Genomic DNA, 27634 nt, shown 5'->3' with positions numbered 1-27634 from the left:
CCAATACAGCACAAATCCCCTTTTGGGGCACCTTGTTGGCCGTGAGGTGCACCCCGTAATGCTGGATGATGGGATCCTGGTGGTTGAGTTGGGGGCATATCTGCGGGTATGTTTTTTGGCAACAGATCACTTTGGCCTGGAGTTCAGCCAGACGGGTGGTCAGGGAGGCCTGACCTGATCAATCGGCTGGTCACGCCAAGCTCGAGAGCATGCAACCTTTGTTTTGTTACATTGTCCAAAAACAAACATTGTTTCATTGACCATTTGTATTTGTTGCTCTTTGGGCGGTGGCTAGGGTCAGTCAGGTGATTTATTATTTTGTATTGCCTGAGTATATCAACCATGTATCCCTGGCATGAGTTTCTGCTGGTTATCCGCAGCATCGTGTCCCCATGTTGGACTTCGTGGTGGGTAGGGGCATGGTTGATGAATTATTTCAAATTACTATGGCATCAAACCAACCTCAAACTTTTGATGGGACCCTGAAAAGAGTCCACACCGAAGTTTCAGATTCTTCATCATCTGATGAAGAATATACATCATGACATGTTAAAAAATCCAAAGTGATTTCTTTGAAAACCTGGCCAAGGTTTCTCGTCATCGGGTCTTCCGATGAAGGGGCTTTGAAAAAACTGTCGCCCTTTGCGATTCAGAAAGGGCTCGAAGGCTTGGCCGAAGAGCCCAAAACTGTTAAGAAATTGAGGAATGGCTCATTGTTGGTTGAATGTTCAACAGAGAGTCATTCCAGAAATCTTCTTAAATCTAAAATGATATGCAACATTTCTATCATTGTGAGTCCTCACGCTACTCTAAATTCATCTAAAGGAGTAGTTCGATCTCGGGATTTGGAAGGAGTTAGTGAGGATGAGATGTGCGAAAATCTCTCTTCACAAGGGGTTACATCAGTCAAGTGGATTAAGGTTCGTCGGAACAACGAACTTGTGCCGACAAACACCTTGATCCTGTCATTCAATGTGCCTACACTTCCAACTTCAGTTAAAGCAGGTTACCTGAATATACCAGTTGTACCTTACATCCCCAACCCTTTACTGTGTTTCAAATGTCAAACGTTTGGACACGGACAGAATACATGTCGCAACAGATTGACATGTGCTCGTTGTGGTCAATTTGATCATGACAGCAAGACATGTCAGAATGATATGATATGTACCAATTGTAAAGGGAAACACTTTGCGTACTCGCGAGAGTGCCCAAAGTGGAAAGTGGAAAAACAGGTGCAGCAGGTCAAGGTAGAAAAGCGCCTGACTTTCATTGATGCTAGAAAACTTGTAAAGTCTTCGACAAATGTGGTAGTAGGTAAATCATATGCCACGGCTGTCAAGGTTTCTACAACGAGTATAGCTACTCAAACTGATTTAACTTGGCTCAACAGTGAGGATACATTTAAGAAGATTTCTCATCCAAAAGATGTCAAAAAACAGACTGTTCAAGCTGTTCATAAACAAGTTTCAACATCTACTCAAGTGTCTTTGGATTCTAGGAATCCACCAAGAGGCTCATCACCTGGGGAGCCAGGTCCCAGTAAGTTTCCGTCAAGAAAAGACACTAAAAAGCAGCATAAGGATTTTTCTTCAGGACGACTGAAGAAAGCGGAAAAAAAGTTGGTTTCGACCAACAATCCATTTGAAGCCAAAGATAACTCCTGTACTTCCCCCTAATGACTAATTCAGTCATTCAGTGGAACTGCCGTGGGTTTAGGCCCAATTTTTATGAATTAAGTCTTTTAATTCAAAAACATAATCCTATTTCAGTGTGTCTTCAAGAAACTTTCTTGAAGGACACTGATCATATTACCATGAGAGGATTTAACCTCTATCATAAGTTTCAAGAAACTGAAAATAGGGCATCTGAGGGTGTTTCCATTCTTGTTAATGAAAACATTCCTCAGAGTTCAGTAACATTAAATACCAATTTACAAGCTGTGGCTGTCAAAGTCACGGCTCATAAAACTGTTACTCTGTGCTCAGTTTACTTGCCACCTCGTAATTATTTTTATTTTAATCCTAGGGATCTTCAAGGTCTTCTTGATCAGCTCCCTACTCCCTTTATTATTATGGGAGATTTTAATGGTCACCACACTTTGTGGGATGCGAGGATATAAATATTAGAGGTAAACAATTGGAAGACTTAATTCTCAAAAACGACTTACTTTTATTTAATGATAAAAGTCGTACATATTTTCATTCTGCAAGTGGATCTTTCACTTCGTGGTAGTGACCACTTTCCCATTATTTTGGAGAATGACCACCATCACTTGAAAGGGTTCAAAGGTGGAAGTTGGCGAAGGCAAATTGGGGTCAGTTTCAGTATCTGTGCAGCACTCGTCTGCAACAATTTGCCATTACTGATGCTGATGATCCCATGTCTTTGTTCACTTCCATCTTGAAGGACATTGCAGATGAACCTATTCCTAAGACTTCGGCAGTGCCAAAGCGTTTTAATAAACCATAGTTTAATGATACGTGCAAAGATGCATTCAAAGAGCAAAACAGGTTGCTTGAGCGGTTCAAACGTGAACCTACAGCAGACAACCTGGATGCATTTCGTATTGCTAGGGCTAAGCCTCGCAGAGAGATTAGAAAGAGTAAGAAAACATCTTGGAGAACTTTTGTCTCCAAGTTGAATTCACAAACATCGGTGAAATCTGTCTGGAATAGGATCCGTAAAATCAAAGGTAAAGAATCCAGTGATACAGTTCATCATTTGTCTGTCAATAACACGGATGTCACGTCTCATCGTGACATCGCCAATGCATTGGCAGACAACCTTTCTCATAATTCATCTTCTGCTTTCAGTACAGATGCTTTTACATCTGTCAGAACTAAAGCTGAAAAGCAGTCCATTAATTTTTCATCTGAAAATGCTGGATTTCTGGAGACTTTCCTTCTGATTGGAGGAAAGCTATTATCATTCCTATTCCCAAGCCTGGTAAGGATCCAACCAATCCTACTAGTTATCGCCCTATCGCTTTGACAAGTTGCATTTGTAAAACCATGGAACGCATGATCAATCGTCGACTTGTCTGGTATCTTGAATCTCACAAATTGCTTACTAACGTGCAATGTGGGTTCAGATCTAGACGTAGCACGGTTGATCATCTTATTACATTTGAAACGTTTTGTAGGGAAGCTTTCATCCATAATCAGCACTTGGTTTCAATGGTTTTTGATTTGGAGAAAGCTTACGATACCACGTGGAAGTATGGGATTTTAAACGACCTCCATGGCATGTGCCTAAGAGGTCGACTTCCTGTTTTTATATCTCAGTTTTTAAGAGAGATATCTTTTAGTCCGGGTGGGGTCGACTTTGTCTGACATTCACCCACAGGAGATGGGTGTGCCTCAAGGTAGTATCCTGTCTGTAACTCTATTTTCTGTGAAAATTAACAGCATCACCCAGTGTTTAACACCTGGTGTGGATTGCTCGTTATATGTCGATGATTTTCAGATTTGTTACAGATCGTCCAATATGAGTATCATTGAACGTAAGTTGCAGCTTTGTTTGAATAAACTTCATCAATGGGCAACTGACAATGGCTTTTGATTCTCAAAGGCAAAAACGGTTTTGTGTGCATATCTGCCAGAAAAGAGGTCTCCACTTTGATCCACAGTTGTTTTTGGACAAAAATCCAATTCCATTTGTGGAGGAGACTAAATTTCTGGGGGTTATATTTGACAGGAAGCTATCTTTTGTGCCCCATCTTAAATATGTTAAAAAGAAGGGCATGAAAGCTCTTAATATTTTAAAGGTTATTGGTAATACGGAATGGGGAGCAGACCGCAAGGTTATGCTCCCTCTGTATCGATCTCTTGTGAGGTCTAAACTTGTTTATGGATGCATTGTGTATGGGTCGGCACGCAAATCTTACTTGCAGATGCTAGATCCTATACACAACCAGGGACTTAGGCTATGTCTTGGTGCGTTTAGAACATCCCCTGTAGAGAGCTTGTACGTTGATGCACATGAACCTTGTTTGGGTGCTAGACGTGCAAAGCTTTCTCTGCAGTATGCTGCCAAGATTAAATCTTTACCAAAACATCCAACACATGATGCGGTGTTAGACAACAAATATATGAAGTTGTTTGATGCAAGGCTAAATGCTATTCGTACATTTGGTCTTCACATTAAGCGCTTTTTGTCGCTTTCCAACATTGATTTAACTGACACTTTGGAAACTCCTTCATATTTTGTTTTACCACCCTGCTGTATTACACCACCTAAAATTGTGTTTGATCTTGCGCATCTGAAGAAAGATCGCACAGATGCTGTTGTGTATAAACAGTTCTTCATGGAAATTCAGGACAAGTACCGTGATTACATTCCTGTATATACAGATGGATCACGGGATGGGAATTATGTGGCTTGTGCTACAGTTTTTCCATCAGACACAATACTTTCCATGCGACTGCCTGACTCGGCATCTATCTTTAGTGCTGAAGTTTGGGCAGTCATTAAAGCCTTAGCTGAAATCAAGGATTCTAGTGCATCCAAATTTATTATTTTTACTGACTCACTTTCGTGTCTCCAAGCATTACGTAATATGAAGCTGGACCATCCCTTAATTGGGATGGTGATACGAAAGTGTGTCTTTTTATCTATTGCCAATAAAGACATTGTATTTTGTTGGGTACCCAGCCATGTTGGCATCAGGGGTAATGAAAAGGCAGATTCTGCTGCCAAGTCTGCTTTGGATTTGCCTTATGCCAGGGTTGGTGTACCTTATACTGATTTTAAAACTAATATCAACAAATTTATCTTTTCAACTTGGCAACGTGATTGGGACGGTGAGTTTGCGAACAAGCTTCATGCTATCAAGCCAGTCTTGGGAGAGTGGCAGTCCTCCTATAGACAGTGCAGGAAGGATGAAATAGTCTTGTGTCGTGCCCGCATCGGTCATACATATTTAAACCATTCATTTATCTTAAAGAAAGATCCTCCACCTCAGTGTGAGCACTGTCAGTGTCTTCTGACTGTGCGACACATTTTGGTGGCATGTAAGCAGTTGTCAGCAACTCGAAAAGATTTATTTGGACAAAGAAATGTGATGGAATCATTTCGATTCCATCCAGAAATTATTTTACAATTTTTACGTGACACTGAGTTTTATTCTAAATTTTAATTATATCTATCTGTGATATTTGTATTTTAACACAGTCCTTTACACTGTGTTTTTATTTGGCTGTTGAATTTTTATATTGATGTTGATCATCACTTTGTTTTTTCCATTACCATAGTTTGACGCCCAATAGCCGATGTATTTTTCGTGCTGGGGTGTCGTTAAACATTCATTCATTCATTCATTATCTTGTAAACAAATGACCCATTCACAGGAACTAAAGACCTTGCAAATTTGCAGATACCTTTAAATTTGCATACCATTATTAACCGGGTTAATACATAAAGATTATTATCCGAGCTTGTGTGTTGTACTGATTTTACGAAACGAGTGTCAGGAATCATGTATTACCCTCGCTCTCGCTCAGCAATACCAAAATCCTGACACTCGTTTCGTAAAATCAGTACGACACGCAAGCTCGTATAATAATCTCTATTTTTCACATGGATTTATGACATGGATATCATGGATAAGTTATAGGATAAACTTAATTACATATTAAGTCACACACTCGTCCACAAGCAGGTATGTAGGTCAGCATCCTGACGTGACGCTTAGAGATCCCCCCCACACCGTGACGTCACGAGGTCAAGGTCGCTTAGTGCACAAAGGTCGTTCCGCCACAGTAGCCCACTCCTCCGCCTGTTACCGGTCACGGCAGGACTGCTCTCTTGCACCTGCCAGTGCAGGCGGTCCCTCCTCCTACCCACTCCAACCTTGTCTGTCCTGGACGGAGAAGCCACCTGTGCCCAGGACAGACGTGCGCTAAAACAGCTTGCTCTGAATGTGCACGTTAAACCCTATTGGATTGGATTGGATTGGACTGAAGCCCACTTTCATAATACATTTTTCTCTTCATAATTCTAACAAATTTGTAACATACTATTTCACAGAATAAAACAACACAAACTTGAATATTTTGAATATGCCAGTGCTTCTATATCTTAATATATAAATATGATGACATAAAGACATTCTTACCAAAATTCTCCATCGTTTATGTCTGTTGCCGTGATATCAAAGCGACGGAGGTGTCTCCATTCTGGCGACCTAAATATAATGATTCTGTTTGTGATCTCTAAAGAGTTTTATCAGCTTACAAAATAGAAGTATCTTAAAAATAAAGCGGCGTGCTCATTATCCGATTAATCACACCGACTTGTCGCATGCGATTCGTTATCATAGTACGATTTGATCGCATGGGAAAAGTCGGTGCGATTATTCGCGTAATGAGAATGCCCTGTTACAAGTAAATGCCTTCCCAGAGCGCGTTAGAGTGGATTTTGGATTCGTAGGGAGGGGAGGGGAGGGGGGGGGGGGGAGGGGAGAAGGTGTGCTTAAATTAAAATAGTTATTAATATTGAAACCTGAAATCACAAGATTCTGAGAGATATTGGAGGAAAAGGAAAGAAAGAAATATTTTATTTAACGACACACTCAACACATTGCATTTACGGTTATATGGCATCAGACATATGGTTAAGGACCACACAGATATTGAGAGAGGAAACCCTCTGTCGCCACTTCATGGGCTACTCTTTTTGATTAGCAGCAAGAGATATTTTATATGCACCATCCCACAGACAGGGTCGTACATACCACAGCCTTTGATATACCAGTCGTGGTGCACTGGTTGGAACGAGAAATAGCTCAATGGGACCACCGACGGGGATCGATCGCACACCGACTGCGCATCGAGCGAGCGCTGTACCACTGGGCTACGTCTCGCCCCTTATATGGAGGGAGATGCTGAGCTTTTGAATCACTAATACTCTAAAGAACGTCTACAGACATTTTACATTTAGTTTGTTTTCTTCTATGTTTTTATTTTTATTACAGACATGGGCAAAAGTTGGGGGTGGGGATGGAGGTTCAGAATAATTTACATAAGTTACCCCTAACAAATAGCAGCCCATACCACGCCTCCGAGACGTAAGACACTCATTGGGATAGGAATAAAACCCCAAGTGTCCACCAAGGAGTATCCAATGGAGAATGATGAACACCATCAAGCGTACCTGCTGCTGAATTATAGCAAACCGTGTCTCATGGCCACCTTCTTCACATGATCATGCATGACACCCGATGAAAGTGCAAGGACACAAAGCCTATGCTTCCCAGTGCATTAAGTAGTCTCATATCAAAACACAACATTAATTGCATCCAAGGTAGAGGATGCAGAACATAAAACTTGTACGACTCAACTGATTCGGAGCCTGATGAGGACATACCATCCTGGACATAAATTATTATTAATAACAGTTTCTTTTCTGTGTATCCAAATCAGTTTGAAAGCAAATAAGAACAATACAGCAACTGTCTGTTCGACTTTCCTAGAGGAGTTATGTGAAAAATGAAGCAAATGATTAATTTTGACAACTATTTTGAATTTTTGTCTGAAATAATTGTATATATTATCTAACACTGTTCTACTGTGTAAAAGTGAATTATATGACCCCAAAACATATATTTAGACATCGAACTCATACGACAAGCAGAAGCTGAAAAAACACGTGTTTTGATCTTTTTTGGTGGCCATTTTGGATTTCACCTCCTGGCGGAGTTAGCCCACACTTGTGAGAGGGTCAACCCCGACACTTTTATTCAGACAGCTTTGAAGATATGAAAAAACACCTTCAAACCTTTGTTCCCGTAAATTGGTCATGGAACTGTATTATTTTGCCTCTACTAGATAAATGTAGATGCATGTAGACATTACCAAATACTGTATCACTACACTTATTTCATGACGTAAAGCTTATCACGGAGTAACATACAAAAGTGTTATATTCTTCAGACAATGCTTGTTACTGAAATGCTTATTACCCATCACTCCACGGTCCGTTCCATTCACCTCTACCCCACGGGTTTCTTAGGCGTAACAGCGTTGTAGATTTTCCTCCTTGATTAATCTGTACAACAAATAAACATTATCAATATTCGAAACATACGTCAACGCAACAGAAATTGAATAATAATAATACGTAGTAGTCGTAGTCGTGGTGGTTGTAGTAATAGTAGTGGTGGTGGTTGTAGTAGTAGTAGTAGTAGTAGTAGTAGTAGTAGTGGTCGTGGTAGTAGTGGTTGTGATAGTAGTAGTAGTAATTAATAGTGGTAGTAATAATAGCAGTAGTATTAGCAGCAGCAGCAGCAGCAGCAGCAGCAGTAGTAGTAGTGTTAGTAGCAGGCCCTAATCTACAATTGAAAAAGTAGAAGTGACTTATCCCTTCCCAGAAAAAAAGGGAGAAGTCGAATAAAAATAGAAGTCAATATTTATTACTTTATTGGTACATTTAGTCAAGTTTTGCCATTTAATCCGAAACATTCCAAATTATATACTCGGTTCAATCGTAATATTTCCAAAATAAAATATTACTTCCGGTAATAAAATTTAAACAAAACAATTGCATGTTTCATTAAAAACGTGAATATTATTGAGTAGCGCGACATACGTCGATGTACAGTCAGGCGCCAAAGTAAAAACACGGTCTGACATACTACACAGCGATAAGGTGTGAGTTAAGACATTAAATCTTGACGTCCATTGTGTGATTTCGTTTTTGATTAGGTCCAAAATATTACGGCGACTTCGACTTCTCACTACCAGAGCTGTAGCTAGCGGGGGGGGGGGGGGGGGGGGACAAGGGGAGGGGGGGGGCAGAAAAAAATCCGGAACAAATTATAGAAACTTAAAGAAAGTTCTCTTCTTAACCGTTTAAGGAGTTTTAGACTATTAACTACTCAGTTGCCCCACCCCCCCCCCCACCAACATAAAATCCTAGCTACGTAGTAGTAGTAATACGAGTACTAGTAGTAGTAGTGGTAATACTGGTATTGTTAGTAGTAGTGTAGTAGTAGTGATGGTAGTAGTAGTAGTAGTAGTAGTAGTTGTAGTAGTGATAGTAGTAGTAGTAGTAGTAGTAGTAGTAGTAGTAATAACAGTAGAGTTAGTGTTAGTAGTAGTAGTAGTAATAGTAGTAGTAGTAGTAGTAATAGTAGTAGTAGTAGTAGTAGTGTTAGTGTTTGTAGTAGTAGTAGTAATAGTAGTGTTAGTAATAGTAGTAGTAGTGTTAGTGTTAGTAGTAGTAGTAGTAGTAGTAATAATAGTAGTAGTAGTAATAATAGTAGTAGTAGTGATAATAGTAGTGTTAGTAGTAGTAGTAGTAGTAGTAATAATAGTAGTGTTAGTAATAGTAGTAGTAGTAGTAATATAGTAGTAGTAGTAGTAGTAGTGTTAGTAGTAGTAGTAGTGTTAGTAGTGTTAGTAGTAGTAGTAGTAGTAGTAGTAGTAGTAATAACAGTAGTGTTAGTAGTAGTAGTAGTAGTAGTGTTAGTAGTAGTAGTGGTAATAGTAGTGTTAGTAATAGTAGTAGTAGTAGTAATAGTAGTAGTAGTAGTGTTAGTGTTGGTAGTAGTAGTAGTAGTAGTAATAGTAGTGTTAGTAATAGTAGTAGTAGTAGTAATATAGTAGTAGTAGTAGTAGTAGTGTTAGTAGTAGTAGTAGTGTTAGTAGTGTTAGTAGTAGTAGTAGTAGTAGTAGTAATAACAGTAGTGTTAGTAGTAGTAGTAGTAGTAGTGTTAGTAGTAGTAGTGGTAATAGTAGTGTTAGTAATAGTAGTAGTAGTAGTAATAGTAGTAGTAGTAGTGTTAGTGTTGGTAGTAGTAGTAGTAGTAGTAATAGTAGTGTTAGTAATAGTAGTAGTAGTAGTAATGTTAGTAGTAGTAGTAGTAATAGTAGTAGTAGTAATAATAGTAGTAGTAGTAGTGATAATAGTAGTGTTAGTAGTAGTAGTAGTAATAATAATAGTAGTGTTAGTAATAGTAGTAGTAGTAATGTAGTAGTAGTAGTAGTAGTGTTAGTAGTGTTAGTAGTAGTAGTAGTGTTAGTTGTGTTAGTAGTAGTAGTAGTAGTGTTAGTAGTAGTAGTAGTGTTAGTAGTAGTAGTAGTAGTAGTAGTGTTAGTAGTAGTGTTAGTAGTAGTAGTAGTGGTGGTAGTAGTGGTAGTATGGTAATAGTAGTGTTAGTAATAGTAATAGTAGTAGTAGTAGTAGTAGTAGTAGTAGTAGTGTAGTAGTAGTAGTAGTAGTGTTAGTAGTGTTAGTAGTAGTAGTAGTAGTGTTAGTAGTAGTAGTAGTAGTGTTAGTAGTAGTAGTAGTAGTAGTAGTAATAACAGTAGTGTTAGTAGTAGTAGTGTTAGTAGTAGTAGTAGTGTTAGTAGTAGTAGTAGTAGTGTTAGTAGTAGTAGTAGTAGTGTTAGTAGTAGTAGTAGTAGTAGTAGTAGTAACAGTAGTGTTAGTAGTAGTAGTAGTAGTGTTAGTAGTAGTAGTGGTAATAGTAGTAGTAGTAGTAGTGATAATAGTAGTGTTAGTAGTAGTAGTAGTAGTAATAATAGCAGTGTTAGTAATAGTAGTAGTAGTAATGTAGTAGTAGTAGTAGTAGTGTTAGTAGTGTTAGTAGTAGTAGTAGTAGTGTTAGTAGTGTTAGTAGTAGTAGTAGTAGTAGTAGTGTTAGTAGTAGTAGTAGTAGTAGTAGTAGTGTTAGTAGTAGTAGTAGTAGTGTTAGTAGTAGTGTTAGTAGTAGTAGTAGTGGTGGTAGTAGTGGTAGTATGGTAATAGTAGTGTTAGTAATAGTAATAGTAGTAGTAGTGCTAGTAGTGGTAGTAGTAGTACTACTACTACTACTACTAGTAGTAGTAGTAGTAGTATTATTAGTAGTAAGAGGACAAGGGGTAGTGCTAAGAGTGGTATAACTAAACTAAACTAAAATAATAAAATCACATTTCAAATCATAATATAAGACAACACAATGTAACACAAAACAACATAACGCAACCAATCACAACACATATCACAAGACAAACAACATATCATAACACAACACATCACAACTCTACTCATTACAACACAACATAACACAACACAACACAAAACAATAACAACATGGCACGGCATGGTATAGCACAACATAACACAGTAGCACAACACAGTAGAATATATCACAACACAACACATCAAAATGCAAAACAACACAGCACGGCACAACACAAAACAACAATGCCACACGGCACGGCACAACACAACCAACCACAATACAACACACCCAAAAAACCGCAACACAAAACAACAACACATCACAACAAAACGCAACATAACAACCTCTCTGATGTCGACAATGCTGTAGGCGTGACCTTCGATCAGTCCGTTCTTCCGTTGAGCTTCACGATGTCTTGATCCGGGTTTGTTCTGTCAGTTCAAAAATTAGAAATAATATTTTCGATAGTTGTAGCTGAACTTTTTGTGTTTCTTGTTTTTGTACTTTTTGTTTGTTTGTTGTTGTTGGGTGTTTTTTTGTTGGTGGTGATGGTGGTGATGGTGGTGGTGGGGATGTTGTGGTGTTGTTGCTGTCGTCGTTTATCTTTTTAATAATATTCTAGGAAATTAGTAGTAACGGGGCCCGTATAATGTGATGACTTTGGTATGTCCTGCTACCTTGACAATGACATACTTGAGGCAGGTGCGTGTCATACTTCCGTTCTGGCCCTGACATATTTTAGGCTGAGACAGACCTGCTGTGGCCATGACCTACTTAGAGAGGGGTTGTCAGGGTTTCTGCCAGAGGGTAAAACTTACATGTTGTTAACTAGTACCAACGCTACACGTCACCACAAGAAGGTACAGCGCAGGTTCGTTTCGTATAGGGCCTTCGGGTTTCTTCGTGAACGCCATGTACTTTTATCTGACTTTATTTGCAAAATCATAGAAAATTATTTCTTACACATCCGTTGGTAAGAATACCATTCGTTATTTTTGATAACACATATGCGTGTGATAACAATTTAAAGACATACGACTGACTGCTCCTTGGTGATGACCAGGTCACTACTGTCCAATGAGAAACATCACAGTCACAATCGACATAAATTAACCTGTAACCGATTACACGGTTACGCATCAGTTAACTAAAGCACAAAGAACGTAAATAAGCTTTAATTTAAAAAAGACGTTTAAATTCATTGTTGAAGATGTGTAAGAACTAGAGTACTATATTCGTGCCCGTTAGATACCATTTATCTTACAACTCGTTGTTTTAAAATTTATTCAACTCTCTGTCGCTCGTTAGATACGTTTTTACACAACTCGTGTAGTATTCTCTATTTAAACAACTCATTGTAAGATAAATGGTATCTAACGGCCACTCACGTAGTATTCTCTATTTAAACAACTTGTAAGATAAATGATATCTAACGGCCACTCATGTAGTATTCTTTATATAAATTATTCCAACTGGCCCATAACTGAACCACGAGCACATTATTGAAAAATGTTTTAGAAGATCATGCCCCAATAACGCATATTATATAAAGCATTAAATTGTACACCTCCTAAGAAAAGCACTGGATCCACCCCTATTTTCCATTTCCTCCCTTTATTTTAGTATGTGATACCGAGCTATAATGATAACTAAACATTTGCCTACAGCTGTAATGGTAAAGAACCCCCCCCCCCCCAAACACTTGTTTTAATGGACTGCTTACGTTCATTCATTTCATTTATTTTCGAGCGTATATCCAATTAAGGTTCAAGCACGGTGTCATGGGCATGTCACGGGGATCCTACAATACTCGTAATTGGATGAAACACGATTATCCAAATATCTCTCCTAACTGTATATCTATTAGATCTCTCTGTATCGAGCTGTATTTACCCGAGTGGTTCGTCTAGGTATGATCAGAGATAAGATCTTATATAAAGTATATATTATTATAGCACGTTTAGTTCACTAGAAAACACAACAAAAACACAATACACTTTGGAATCTGTATTAACCTATGCTGACAAATGTACTGCCGCAGTAGTTACTTAACAACAACAAATAATAACAACCCAGAACTGATCACTTAATTAGTTAATCTCTAGGTGTCTAGTTTACACAATATGCTAATCACTTCACCGTGACACAACACCCACACGTGTGATGATTGAGAAACGCTTCCAGGAGAACTTAATTAATAAAGGAATTACAACTCTATTCCTAACTGGTTAATTTTTAATTAACCCTTACTACTCGTTCAGTAACGTGTGATAATTGAGAAACGCTTCCAGGGGAACTTAATTAATAAAGGAATTACAACTCTATTCCTAACTGGTTAATTTTTAATTAACCCTAACTACTCATTCAATAACCTTGTAATACAGAATTAATACTGGTACCTATCACAATAAAGACAATAACCTACAGTTTACCTAGGTCCTCTAGGATGACTGGTTAAGCTTTTTATAAGTATTTAGGACAGTGAGCCTACAGATTACTGCGTCAGATGACCGGCAGCACCGTCTAAATAATATTGGTATAATACAGTATTAAAATATTTAAAGTCACATCAATCACATCAAGGTTATACACAGAGCAGAAAATATATAATTACCAAAGTCCCGTCTGAACTAATATAGATCGTTCAATGGACGTCGTCCGTTCCCCTGGATACTTCCAAATGTTTCTCCCCGATATCTCTAAAACCCTAGCTATTTATTAAAAACTCTCAGAGACAGCGAATATCCCCTGGGGGGCACAAGGCGGTATTGAATCTTATCATGTGGATTTTCCACAGCCACGACGCCGGCATATCTTTCTCTGATCGTCAGACTGGCTGTCGCCATTCGCCAAAATCACGGTTGTAAAAACAGCACTCGCAGAGGTATTACGTAACTACTGGCCACATGGCCTCCACAGCTGGACTAAGTGCATATTGGAATGCACGGTCGCGCGAAGGTATTACGTAACAAATTGCCCATCTGGGCTAAGTGCATTTGGAACTGCACACGGTCCTCTAAAACAATTAATATCGCCACAGGCGAAAAGAAATTAAGAGCATGTACCGTCACATGGGCACACACCTCATTTATCTGGATTGTCTGTCCAGGACAGTGGGTTATTTGTTAATTGTTAGTGGTTAGTGATAGAAAAGAGGCTGTAGTAGCCTTACACCTACTCATTGGGTCGTTAAAACTCGCTCTGAGTGGGAGCCGGTACCGGGCTGCGAGCCTTATATCCGATGGCTTAACCACGACGCCATCGAGACCGGTACTGCTTACGATATATTGCACAGTTAATACTTACATCAATGGCTCCTCCCATCAACGTGTTCATCTTCTCCTTGGAAAACAGCGTCGTTCGGAGTTCGTCCAATGATATTCCTTCTTGCATTTCAATGAGCTCGGAGATCCCGCCCGTCATGTCCACAAGGGCGTCGTGTATCCACCCACCGTCGATAGCTTCGTAACACCCGTAGAGTCTGCGTGAGTGAAACAGCATTTGACAACAGTTAGTTAGTTATGTTTTTATGATTATTTTCTTAACGACACCACTAGAGCACATTGAGTTATTATTAATAATCGGCTATTGGATGTCAAACATTTGGTAATTTAACGATTAGCAGCGCAGTTGTGATTAATGCAGTTCAAACGGGGTTACATTTTCGCATACTATGTCTGGTTATACTGGAAGTGAAATACTTACTTTGCATACGCCTTCTCCAAGAGAGGACACCAGAACTCGTTCGTCTCTTTCCGGTTTGCAGCGTAGATGAGTTTACCATGGCGCGTGGGCAATCGATCGTCCACCACCACCTCCTTCCACTCGCCATATTGCCAAAAGTGAAATCGGAAGATGCCTAGAAGAAATAGAACACGACAAAGGAAAATAGATCATAGCATATAACACTGAATAGAATGTTAAAAAAATTGCATTTCTTATTACACTCGCGCACTTTATACTTTTGGTTCTTATCGCTTCTAATATGATTAGTTTGTCTTTTAAAACTATTTTCTGCCTGTCTGCCTATCTCTCTCTCCACCCCCTTCCCTTTTACCCCTCCGTTCCAGCCAGTGCTCCACAACTGGTTTTCTCTCTCAATATATGTGTGATCCTTAACCATATGTCCGACGCCATATAACTCTCTGTCTGTCTGTCTGTCTCTCTGTCTGTCTCTCTCTGTCTCTCTCTCTCTCTCTGTCTCTGTCTCTGTCTCTGTCTCTGTCTCTTCCTCTGTCTATCTGTCTAAATGAATATTACATTCTACACAACTCATATTTACGGTCATTCTGATTTGTTTGTTCAGGACTGAATATAAAATATACATGTATATATATTGGAGTTGAGAGCGGGTGTGTGTGTGTGTGGGGGGGGGGGGGGGGGGGGATCGTGGCATAGAAAAATCCTCAACAGAATTAGGGTACAAAACCATAGGCTCTTTTTCACCTAAACTACAAAGATAGCTTTTTCATTTCTTTCTGGCACCCCACTATGTACGGCTGTTTTGCAGTAACTTAACCGTTTCTCAGTGGTTGTGGATGATAAAGTTTTATAACCACAGGCCCGGGTACATCTTAGGCCCAAAATATACAGAAGCTGGGTCTCGGTCTGGGTCTGGGTCTCGGGAGTATGGTACCAGTCGAAAATTAAAAACACTGAATCAAATGAGACAAGACACACCGCGTCTGTTCTGGCGCAAACTACAGATCTGGCAACAGACGGCATGGAACATGCGCCATATTTTCACACTGCCAGACTGGCAGCTCTAGTCAGTACGAGTCACATTTTAAATGTTTCTTAATAAACAACAGAAAAGACATACATTAATCCAATTAGGATGCTCATAATTAGGATGCTCTAAAGATATTAACGCAGTTAATACATGTTGATAACAGACGCAAACCTCAAAATACACCAGACATGATGTCTTTGCCACATTCGCCAGACCCAGACCAAGACCCAGTTTTGGTGTCTTTTGGGCCTTAAACAGAAATAGTGGGAAATAAAAAATCATAGCTTCGCCATGTTCTTAAAATTTAGGGCAATTATATAAATAATTGGACAATAGCCTTGAAGGTTTGTAGATATTTGTTTTGGCAGCGTACTTTCGTACTAGAATTCATATTCCCTTTGGCTTATTGGTGCAAGTCATTCTCATTGGCAAACTGATAACGAATAAAAACAACACCAGCGTACCCGCATAATTGTGGTCGAAGCTTTGGTTAAGGGGAACAACTCTCTCAAAGAGTTTCCTATTACTTGGAGATGCTGCTAGGGTAACTGCAGCAGCAACGAACCAACAGTCACCTACAAACAAAAAAAAGAAGAAAAAGATGAAGAACTGTTTGAGGTTTATGATTTTTTTTTTTAACGATATACCAACATATTTTTTAATCAGCGACTATTAGGACTGACTGACTGACTGAATGAAAGAAGAAAGAAAAGGACGAAAGAACGAACAAATGAATGAACGTTGAACAATTGAGTAAAATCAGATATAATGATCACACAACCTGAATTCAGATTAGGAAAAACGTGTTTCGGTTAAAAAATAACATTGTTATGAACAGACCAGATAATGTATACCTTTTGAGGTAAATTAAATATCCCGTTATCCGACATTTCAATGCATATTTATGCAGATTCGAATTCGTCATCACGTCGTGAAGAGACGTATTCGTGTCTTGGTTTCCCTCAAAATTAAATTTTGTTTTGTTTAACGACACCACTAGATCACATTGATTTATTAATCATAGGCTTTTTGGATGTCAAACGTTTAGTAATTCTGTAATTCTGACATTTAGTCTTAGAGACGAAACCCGCTACATTTGTCCACTAGTAGCAAGGAATCTTTTATATGCACCATCCCACAGACAGGACAGCACATACCACGACCTTTGATGTACCAGTCGTGCTGCACCTCAAAGATGCAAAGGCTAGTTGGTGGTTGAATCCCCTCAGCGTAGGTTCATGTTTCTGTTACATTTAGAGTCGACGTAGAGACTGGGTGTGTTCTTAAAGGGTTTGCTGCATTGTAAGATGTTTCCCACTTATAAAATAGTTCTACGATTAAACTTACATATTTAATATATTTTCTTGTTTAGAATATCAGTGTCTGTATATTCAATGTGTTTCTGGTCGTCTTAATATTTGTAAGAAGCCCAAACTGGATTTTGTCTGTACTTACAGTGGTCAAAAAGTCTCTATTAGTCGATAATATCCTAAAAATTGCAGCAAACTCAGGAATGTCAGCACAAGAATACAATTATAGTCCAGTCAGAACCGTAACAGTTCGACTACCCGTGGCCCACAGCTCCGGGACGTAACTTCACTTGAGGGGGGAGTATGCAGTAGTGTCGGTATAAATGCTCCTATCGGCAGTAGCTAGTGGCAGGTTTTCTAATGGGCTATTTCTCGTTCCAGCCAATGCACCACAACTGGTATATCAAAGGCCGTGGTATGTACTATCCAGTCTGTGGGATGGTGCATATAAAAGATCCCTCGCTGCTAATGGCAAAATATAGCGAGTTTCCTCTCTAAGACTATATATATATACAAAAATGAGTTAATCACCTTGTCAGCATCATGGGAATGTGTACTATCATTTCACAATGTCTCATTCAAACCAATCATTTATTTATGCTTTTATAGAACAGAACCCAAACCAATTATCTTTTATGTCCAATTCCACAAAAGGCAAAAACCATGTTTTCAGCACTACCTTATTCTGTCTCTCTAGAATTTTGTAGTATCACCCATAGCTTACAACACTGGATTGTGGTGGGCTGTAAACTGTCTGAGACGATTGAATCCTAGGTGCCATACTGCCTGACATGCTAATGACACATGCTAGCTCTAAGTGTTTACATCCAGCGATGGTGTTTTATGTAAACTATCTCTGTGGCTGGGTGTTTTGGCTTACAAAGAAATAACAACTCTGGCTGAGGTAGCTAGAATTAACTGTTTACGCATCACGATGACCGGTCGGTTTGTGATAATCTGAGATGGACTGCAGACAATGAGGGGGGGGGGGGGGGGGGGCTGGAAGTGTGTAGTTCTTAGACATCTGGAATGTGGTAAAATGTGCGTGTTGATAACTGGTTGCTGAATAAATGCCGGTTATGTAAATAATTTAATCAAAAGTGACTGCAGAGTTCATTTAGTTCTACAGAAGAAACACAGAGACAGAGAAACTAAAGTAGTGTCGGAAATAGAATAAAAATGATTTTGGTCAATTATTTCTTTCATGTTAATCTGACAAGTAAATATTTTGTAAATACCTATTTAATGATACTCTACCTAATTTAGCATTCACTTGTTTTGGCTCTCATTGATGTACAAGGTGGTGTTTACTCTTGTAATTAAAATAAAGATGTCAGTAAACAGGTAATTTGTGACCTTTATTGGAATAGATTATAACACATTTTGATCATGTGTCAATTTCATTTACCCTTAAACAAACTTTTAATTTAAAACTGTAAGTTAACTGATTATTTCAAATTGCAGCATAAATGATGAATTATGACAAACATATTTATTGAATATAAATTCAATATAAGTACATTCGAAATTTACATAATCTTGCAACCACTTAAAGGTGCTATATCATAGTTATATGTGAGCATCTGTTTGTGATAAAGATTCTCCAATAAAAATGTATTTTCTACTAGTAGATAAAATTATTTCCTATAATCATTTATGGGCATATAGTTAAAGGTGTCTTTGTGACGGAACATGTTCTTAAATTTGTTTCGCCTGTGGCGATTTTAATTGTGTTAGAGGGCCGTGTGCAGTTCATTGCACGTAGCCCAGGTGGGCAACTTGTTACCTAATACTTCGCGCGATCGGGCATTCTAATATGCACTTAGTCCAGCTGTGGAGGCCATGTGGCGAGTAGTTACGTAATACCTCTGCGAGTGCGGTTTCGACGACCGTGATTTGGCGACGATGGCGTCAGTAAGTCTGACGGTCAGAGAGAAATAATACCGCATGGTCGCGGTGGAAATATCAGATGATAGGGGGAGGTACCGCCTTGTACCCCCAGGCGAATTCTGATTTTATAATAAATAGCTAGTTTTTAGAAATATCGAGAGAACGAAAAGGAAGCTCCCGGGAACGTTGTCTGTTTGGACTGGTAAATATTTTATTTCTGCTCTGTGTATAACCTTGATGTGATTGATGTGACTTTAAATATTTTAATACTGTATTATACCAATATTCTTTAGACAGTGTCTTCGGTCATCTGACGAAGTAAATCGTAGTCTTACTGTTCTATATTTTATACGAGTATTTGGTAATATAAAGCTTAGCCAGTCATCCTAGAAGACCTAGGTAAACTGTAGGTTATTGTCTTTATTGTGATAGGTACCAGTATTAATTCTGTCTTACAAGGTTACTGAATGAGTAGCTAGGGTTAATTAAAAATTAACCCGTTAGGAATAGAGCTGTAATTCCTTTATTAATTAACTTCTCCTGGAAGCGTTTCTCAATTATCACACGTGTGGGTGTTGTGTCACGGTGAAGTGATTCGCATATTGTGTAACTAGACACCTAGAGATTAACTAATTAAGTGATCAGTTCTGGGTTGTTATTATTGTTGTTATTAATTAACTACTACGGCTGTACGTTTGTCAGCGTAGGTTAATACAGATTCCAAAGTGTATTGTGTTTTGTTGTGTTTCTAGTGAGCTAAACGTGCTATAATATATATACTTTATATAAGATCGTATCTCTGATCATACCTAGAGACGAGCCATACTAGGGTTTAACCGCCTGTTACAGAGAGATCTAATAGGTATACAGTTAGAAGAGATATTTTGATAATCATGTTTTATTGAGTTACGGGAATTATAGAATCCCCGTGACAGTCTTCTTTGAATGTTAAATCAAAAGTTTATTAAGAAAATGATTTGCAATAGCTGTCATTGTGCAACATTGAGATAGCACCTTTAATACCGGTATAATAGATCACAAACTCAGAATGGTTCTTGCTGAAAAGTTACTTATAAATGACTACAAAGAATTTTGTTTTGGAGAGGGATATAGGGGTAAACCATCATCAGAAACAGTCCCTCACATATTGTACATAACAGCAATGAAACTGACACATGTTGATCAAAATATGTTATAGTCTCTTCCAATAAAGGTCACAAATCACCAGTTTACTGACATCTTTCTTTTAATTTCAAGAGTAAACACCACCTTATACATCAAAGAGAGCCCAAACAAGTAAATGCTAAATTAGGTAGAGTATCATTAAATAGATATTTACAAAATATTTACTTGTCAGTTTATTATGTAAGAAATAATCGACGAAAATCATTTTTATTCTATTTCCGACAGTACTATAGTTAAACAGGAAAGTTGTTTTCCCTTATTTTAGTCTAAATAGTTACTATGTGTATTAGAGAACAAATAATATAATTAAATTAATTTGCCGGGGGCAGGAGGTAGCCCAGTAGTAAAGTGCTGGCCTGGTGTACGGTCAGTCTAGGATCGATCCCTGTTAGTGGAATCATTGGACTATTTCTCGTTCCAGGTGGTGCTTCACAACTGGTGTTACAGACCATGATATGTACTATCCTGTCTGTGGGATGATGCATATATTAAAGATCCCTTGGTGCTAATAAAAAAAAGTTGCCCATAGTTTCCTCTCTAAAATATATTTGTGGTCATTAACCTCATATCTGACACCACATACCTGTAGTTGTGTTGAGTGTGTCAATAAATATAAAATTCGTTTCTTTCTTTCTTTTTTTTAAACATGGCTCCCATATGCAACAACCTTAGTTAAAAATTATGATCTAGCTATGTCTGTATTTTGTAGACAATTTGAATAATATATAAAAAATAAATTTAAGTTGCAATTTAAAATGAAAATGCCTGGGAATTGTTTATTGTAAAAAGGATGCCGACCCAAAGATGATAACTGTTTTATGACCATACGCAATAAAATAATTAATTTACTTAGCATAGAGGGAAATTAGTTTATATTATTTCAAAGGCATCATCACAGGATTGTAACGTTTCTAGTCATTGTATATTTTATAGACATTATATAATATTTGACATATAGTTGAACATTAGTAGATAAAGGTCAAGTATTTTTCTCTAAATCGGAGTCCGTTCATGGTAGTTCATATTATAACTAATTGGTTAGAAGAAGCGACCCCTTTATATAAATGGCATAACATAAATATGCATATTAATAATAAATATTGTTCATTGTAGTAGTTGAAATGTATGCACATTCATATTTTCTGGGCTAAAATATCTAGATATTACTACATTAACTGGAATAATTGTAACATTTCAAATGTTTCAATGCTGAGGGATCTCTGGTCATTATAACAAAGTGGTTACTGCTATAGTGTGTTTAAATAAAATGTGTGTGTGTACATGTATATCATTCTATTAGCGTATTAGACAAACATTTTACTTAATCACGCACCAGATTAATGCTGATGACGAATGCATTAAACTGCATTTAGATATTTTTTACACCTGGTCTTATTGTACTTAATTGCATTCACTGTTTATTAAATATTTTAATCAACAATCTTTATTCAATTAACAAATTAAAATGTTTTCAAAACATTGACAATCAAAACTATACCTGAAAATGTCTTATTTTTAATCTACAGTTACCGCAGTGTATTTGCAATTTATATATGATAAGACTAGTAGAGTAGTTCATTTCTGTACACGCATGCAGTATATCACCCATGTCAGCATAGTTCAGTGGTACAGGTAGATGCGATGGGATCTATGATTGATTGCCCTTAGTGGACCCATCGCCTTTTATCTTACTTCAACCAGTGCCCAGGACTGGTACATTAAAAGATTGTGGTATGTACTTTCCTGTCAATGGGGAAGTGCATATAAATGATACCTTGACACTGTTTTGTTGGAGCAGCCACTATGCCGGTAACAATTTTCCTTTTGAAATATTTTATCTCAAATGCCACGAGACACCCTATATTTTGCTGGTAAAATAAAATGCAAGGTACCACACGTTATATGTGTTGCCTGAGTAAATCGATACATTGTTTTTATCAGATAAATGTTTTATTACAAAATGTTTACATTATCAACAATGACATCTAATTTTGTGAATTTGACTGTTGACCATTTGCATTTCGCCTACAGTGTATTACTAAGAATAACACATGTTTGAGTACCAGTGTCAATAAAATGGCGAGTTTTATTAGGAATAGTTTTTGTCTGTTCAAGTATAGGCTAGAAGGCATTAAAAATATCATGTGCTGGCATGCCATTAAATATTTCTTTCCCATTCATGCCAATATCCAACTAGTCAACAAACCCTAACGGGATATATATCAATGTGCTCTAGTGGTGTCGTTAAACAAAACAAACTTCTTCTATTAGCTCCATTTCTCTGTTAGCTGACGCTAAGAGTCCGTGTATGGAATCCCTTCAGTGAAGGTTGATTTTTCTGTGACATTACAAGAGAGAACCAGACTAGAGTACAGCTCGGTCGACATGGTTCATAGCCCAATGGTAAAGCGCCTGCTTGATGCGCGGTCGGTTTGGGATCCATCCCCGTCGGTGGGCCCATTAGGTTATTTCTCATCACAGCCAGTGCACCACGACTGGTATATCGAAGGCCGTGGTATGTGTTATCCTGTCTGTGGGATGATGCATATCAAAGATCCCTTGCTGCTAATCGAAAAGAGTATCCCATGAAGTGGCGACAGCGGGTTTCCTCTCTCAATATCTATGTAGTCCTTAATCATATGCAAGACGCCATATAACCACAAAATAAAATGTGTCGAGTGTGCCATTAAATAAAACATTTCTTTCTTTGGTTCATAGCCCAGTGGTAAAACGCTCGCTTGATGCACAGTCGGTTTGGGATTGATACCAGTCGGTGGGCCCATTAGGCTATTTCTCGTCACAGCCAGTGCACCACGACTGGTATATCAAAGGCCGTGGCATGTGCTGTCTTATCTGTGGGATGGTGCATATAAAAGATCACTTACTACCAATGGAAACATGTAGCGGGTTTCCTCTATGACTGTCAAAAATGACCATATGTTTGACATCCAATAGCCGATGATTAATAAATCAATGTGCTCTAGTGATGTCGTTAAACAAAACAAACTTTAAAAAAAAATGTATTCAGGTTTTATTGGAACTTACCCAGTCCATTCTGCTGTATGTCATAATATGTGGCGCCGTCAACAATGAACTTGGCATTGTCAGAAATTTCCTGAAAGAAAAAAAAAAGAACATGAATATGTACGTATCTCCCTTCTCTCCAGATCTTCACTCGTTTGTCGAATCATAGTGTTGTACGTACCTTGTCTGACATCCAGTAGCCGATCCAGACCTTCGTTTTTGAAAACCCCAGGAGTGCCAAAAATCGCACTCCTCAAAATGCTTACGAGGGGGGCGGGTGGAAATCACATTCCTTCAAATGCAGAGGAGGGAAAAATTGCACCCCTCAAAATAATCAGAATTAGGGCCAAGAGACCGAGAGGAATTGCACAAACACTGTCTATGGGTCGCGTTAACGAGCGACAGAAAGATATAAATATACTCTGTCAAAAAAGAAATGCATAGGTGATAGGAAAAGAAGAAAAGTCTTTGATTTTACAAAATATAGTTTTTTTGTACAATGTTGCTGAATGACCATGTTTATTAATGTTCCTAGAATGGGACAGCATGCCAAAATGTACCATAAAACAAATTTAATGCACGTTGTGGCACATTGTGCGACAACTGCAGGAAATCGGCGTGAAATGGTCAGATTTTGGCGAATGCACGTGAAACTCGGGGGAACAGATTGGGGTAGTGATGAGTATTTAAAGCTGCAATGCTCGTAATGATGCCTCATTTCTATTTCGACGTAGACGAGTTACAAGATGCCAAGACATATTTTTCATGCTTATATCCAATTAGGGTTCAAGCACACCTCAGCTATCTCGGCTGTCCGTCCAGGACAGTGGGTTAGTTGTTAGTTGTTAGTGGTTAGTAAGAGAAAAGAGGGTATAGTGATCTTACACCTTCCCATTGAGTCGTTAAAGCTCGCTCTGGGTGGGAGCCGGTACCGGGCTGCGAACCCTGCACCTACCAGCCTTATGTCCGATGGCGTAACCACGACACCACCAAGGCAAAGGAGCCGACACCTGTACCCATGACAGACGTGTGCGCTACAACAGCTTGCTCTGAATGTGCACGTAAAACCTTATGACCTGACCTGACTTGACCTGACCTAACCGAGGCCGGTGGTCTGAGTTAAGAAGGTTGGTGGGCTGAAGAAAGCTTCCTCTTCGTCCTGCCGCTTGTGCAGTGATATTGGTGGTTGACTGAAGTTCTATGCTTCGGCTGAGGCAGAGGAAGGTTTGACTACCGGGGAGGCTTCTCTGGTAGAGGGAACCTTATCTTTGTCGGCAGAGGTGGCACCTGTTGTCTCGGCGGAGGTTGCGGCGCCGCCGCGGGTTGGGCGCCAGTGCTGGTGGCGGGTTCTGCCGCTGCGGTTCCCCCTATATCTCATCTTAAGCCGACTGGATCGGCTCCTGGAGGCTCGAGAGCTCCATCGGTTCCTTCTGTTTCAAAAAAGGACAACTGCATATCAAAGGCTGTGGTTTGTACTACCCTGTCTGTGGGATGGTGCATATAAAAAATCCCTTGCTGCTAATCGGAAAGAGTAACCCATGAAGTGGTGACAGCAGGTTTCCTCTCTTAATATCTGTGTGGTCCTTAACAATATGTCTGACACCATATAACCGTAAATAAAATGCGTTGAGTACGTCGTTAAATAAAACATTTCCTTCCGTGGTTCCGGGGTTCTTATGAACTCCAACGTTCCGCCCGGGTTCGGGTGAAGATGTGGGGATACCGACTTCGGGGGCGGGTCCAAGCGTGATGCACTCGATGCAGGACCCTTTGAGTCCTCCCTATGTATATGATGTGTATCCGGAGGGGCCGGTGCCGGAGTTTCCCTCAACGGCTGCGGCGGGTTTTCGGGGTGGGGGGGCGGCCTTTTTGTGCACCGGATTGCCTACCTCGGGGGACTAAGGCAGAAGGTCACGGCGGTATCCCTCGCCGAGATGGCAGGAGTCGTTGCTTCCTGTCCACTATCAGGGACATCCTGGGCGGATTTCAGGAGAGTCAGTTTTAAAGTTTTCTTACGTGGCTCCGCAGTTGGGATTTTTGTCCCAGGCGCCGCCTTCGGCCCTGTCGTCTGTTGTCCCCAGTTTCCCGCCAAGACCGGTTAGAGATGCGAGGGTGACTCAGGTGCGGATGCCTGTTCATGTTCCTATCCTACAGGTTCGGCCGCCGTCTCTGGGGGAGGTGTCTTCTAACGAAAAAATTTACCTTCCAGTTCCAATGTGGATTCGGAGAATGTTTCGAATGATCCTGCCTGAAACCTTAGTGGTACAGGGGCATGTTAAAGGTACTCTCTCGGATGATCCGGAGCGCCGCTATCATTATCGTTTACCTCTTGAAATATATTATTTATGTTAAAATCATAGGTAGCATCAGATTGGTCGCGCTTATTTAAGTTGGTGAAAAAATCGAGAAACTATCTACTGATGGTCTATTCTTTTCTGGTGTTTTGTGGCCTTTTAATATTTTGTAAAATTCTTTTGGATCTTCAGTACGTAGTTGTCTCATTTTCTTTTCCGTATAGGATTTATAATTAAATACAGGGTGCATGACTATAAAACTGCTATGTAAGGATGTCGATATCATTTGAGAAGCAATACAAATTGACACAAGTCGATGTGGGGATCAATTTATTGCGTATTACCGCCTGATGTCATGTGACCCCCCAAAACGATTTTCACATGATGAGATTGTGGCACGTTCTGAAGTCAGTAACGCGTGTGACCGCCTCGCGCAGCCACCACAGCCGCACAACGTCTTCTCATCGACCGAAGAACTCCTCTGAAAATCCGTACCGGAAGTCGTCGCCATTGGTTGATCAGTGCCTGTCCAAGAGCTTGAAGGGTCTGCGGTGGGTTGACCTGCTGTCTCAGTCGTCTTCCCAATTCATCCCAAATGTGTTCGATGGGATTCAGATCTGGTGAACGGGACGGCCAATCCATGACGTTGATACCGGCGTTTCGCTGTATGGGGTGTAGCGTTGTCTTGTTGAAATGTCAATCCTGGACCGTGTTGTTGCATGAACGGCAGCAGTTCCGGTGTCAACACTTGATCACGGTATTGTGCGGCAGTGAGGTTGCCCTGGACGACAATCAATCGGGAACGACCATGGGAAAAAAATGAACCCCAAACCATTAGGCTGCCGCCACCAAATCTGTCGACCTCCTGAACACAGCACTGCGGATAGCATTCTCGCGGTCTACGCCACACCCGTACCCTGCCATCAGCAAACCTAAGTGTGAAACGTGACTCGTCACTAAAGACAACGTTATTCCAGCGTCTCTGATTCCATCTAACGTGTCGTCGGTTCCATTCCAGACGTTGACGACGGTGAAATGATGTGAAAATGGGTCCTTTGTATGGTCTCCTAGCTCGCAGACAAGCAGTCCGCAGTCGATTCCTGATGGTGGATTGTGACACCCGACCCCTGAACAATTGTCTGCTTGTGGACGCGGCCGTCTCGAACCGATTACGAAGATGACGTAATCTGATTTGTCCATCCTCTCGGCGTGACGTCACACGCGGATGTCCTGGCCTCGGACGATCCGCCACTACACCTGTCTGTTGCACACGGGTTCTGAGATTGTGAATTGTCTGTCGGCTGCATCCTAATGTGCGAGCAACTGCCGCAACGGATTGTCCTGCGTGTAGCCTACCCACAGCACGCTCACGTTCTGCATTTGTGAGGCGTGGCATTCAGTCACTAATTTGTCACCAGAAATTTTAATGTGTTTTCCTGTTAAACAATACACGTGTGAATTGATTTGAAGGCATACGCGTTCACTGTGTTGATCACGTGACCCTGTGCACATGTTTGTCAGGTTTTGCGCTTTAGACGTGCAGAAAGACAATATGTGCGCTTTCACTCCGCCCCGTCCGTGCAGTATCATCGGGAAGACCTTTATCATCCATTATGTAACGCAAATTTCAACTGATTTCCTCCATAATAATTTACGATAAAAAATATGATTGTAAAGTTTCTACTTGCGCTCAGTATATTACGAGAAATAGCTCTGGCTATACATGTTTTATAACATTTACTGGAATTTTGTAATACAGCTTTATTTCTAATATTTTTATTTACTGCATATTGGTTTTTCGCTTTGTGATATTTTTTTGGTAGCACCTGACACATTTTACCAAACGTTGATTTCTATTTTGCGGTTCAGCACGGTTGTTTAAGCGTGTTTGCACGTGACCAAATGTTATTGCAGCAGTGTCTAAAAATAGTTTTTTCAGCATTGTGGAGGTTTGGTTCACACTGTTTGGATGTCAACAAATTCATTATCAAGAATTACCGAAATTGTAGCAAGTAGGTTGGTATTAATATTGTTTACATATTCATCACGTTTATTAGGAATCCATTTACATATTTTAATAGGTGCTGTGTCGTTGTATATTTCGCTCGTGATGTGCGTGTTTGTACCGGTACAAGTGGTAAGGCTATTATTGTTACAGTACGAGGCTTAATGCACAGTGAATATCGGAAAAAAGTGGGTCGAAATCACAAACTTCGAAGGCAGAGACAATTTCAAAAATATGGTGAGTACC

General features: G+C 39.6%; 1 protein-coding gene and 1 long non-coding RNA gene across 2 annotated transcripts in view; both read right to left on the bottom strand.

Annotated features, from left to right (window-relative positions):
* Positions 1-25228, bottom strand: part of LOC121379756 (calpain-8-like) — a 26762-nt gene extending 1534 nt beyond the window's left edge. Inside the window, exons 1-10 of the mRNA XM_041508404.1 lie at positions 25106-25228; positions 24979-25064; positions 24324-24519; positions 23111-23180; positions 16145-16255; positions 14654-14807; positions 14255-14429; positions 11293-11379; positions 7964-8049; positions 581-687 (exon numbers count right to left, since the gene is read on the bottom strand). Coding sequence (XP_041364338.1) covers positions 581-687; positions 7964-8049; positions 11293-11379; positions 14255-14429; positions 14654-14807; positions 16145-16255; positions 23111-23180; positions 24324-24519; positions 24979-25064; positions 25106-25228 — 1195 coding nt within the window. The remainder of the gene's footprint in view (positions 1-580; positions 688-7963; positions 8050-11292; positions 11380-14254; positions 14430-14653; positions 14808-16144; positions 16256-23110; positions 23181-24323; positions 24520-24978; positions 25065-25105) is intronic.
* Positions 6129-11377, bottom strand: LOC121378209. Its single transcript, XR_005958684.1, has 3 exons — positions 11293-11377; positions 7964-8049; positions 6129-6187 (listed from the first exon to the last, which is right to left on the bottom strand). It is a non-coding gene; the product is annotated as an uncharacterized LOC121378209 (long non-coding RNA).
* Positions 25229-27634: the final 2406 nt, after the last annotated feature.

This window comes from Gigantopelta aegis, chromosome 8, assembly GCF_016097555.1.
Source record: "Gigantopelta aegis isolate Gae_Host chromosome 8, Gae_host_genome, whole genome shotgun sequence".
In the NCBI taxonomy this organism is placed as follows: Eukaryota; Metazoa; Mollusca; class Gastropoda; order Neomphalida; family Peltospiridae; genus Gigantopelta; species Gigantopelta aegis.
Note: the sequence above shows the minus strand (reverse complement) of the source record. Positions and strands in the feature narration are given on the sequence as shown.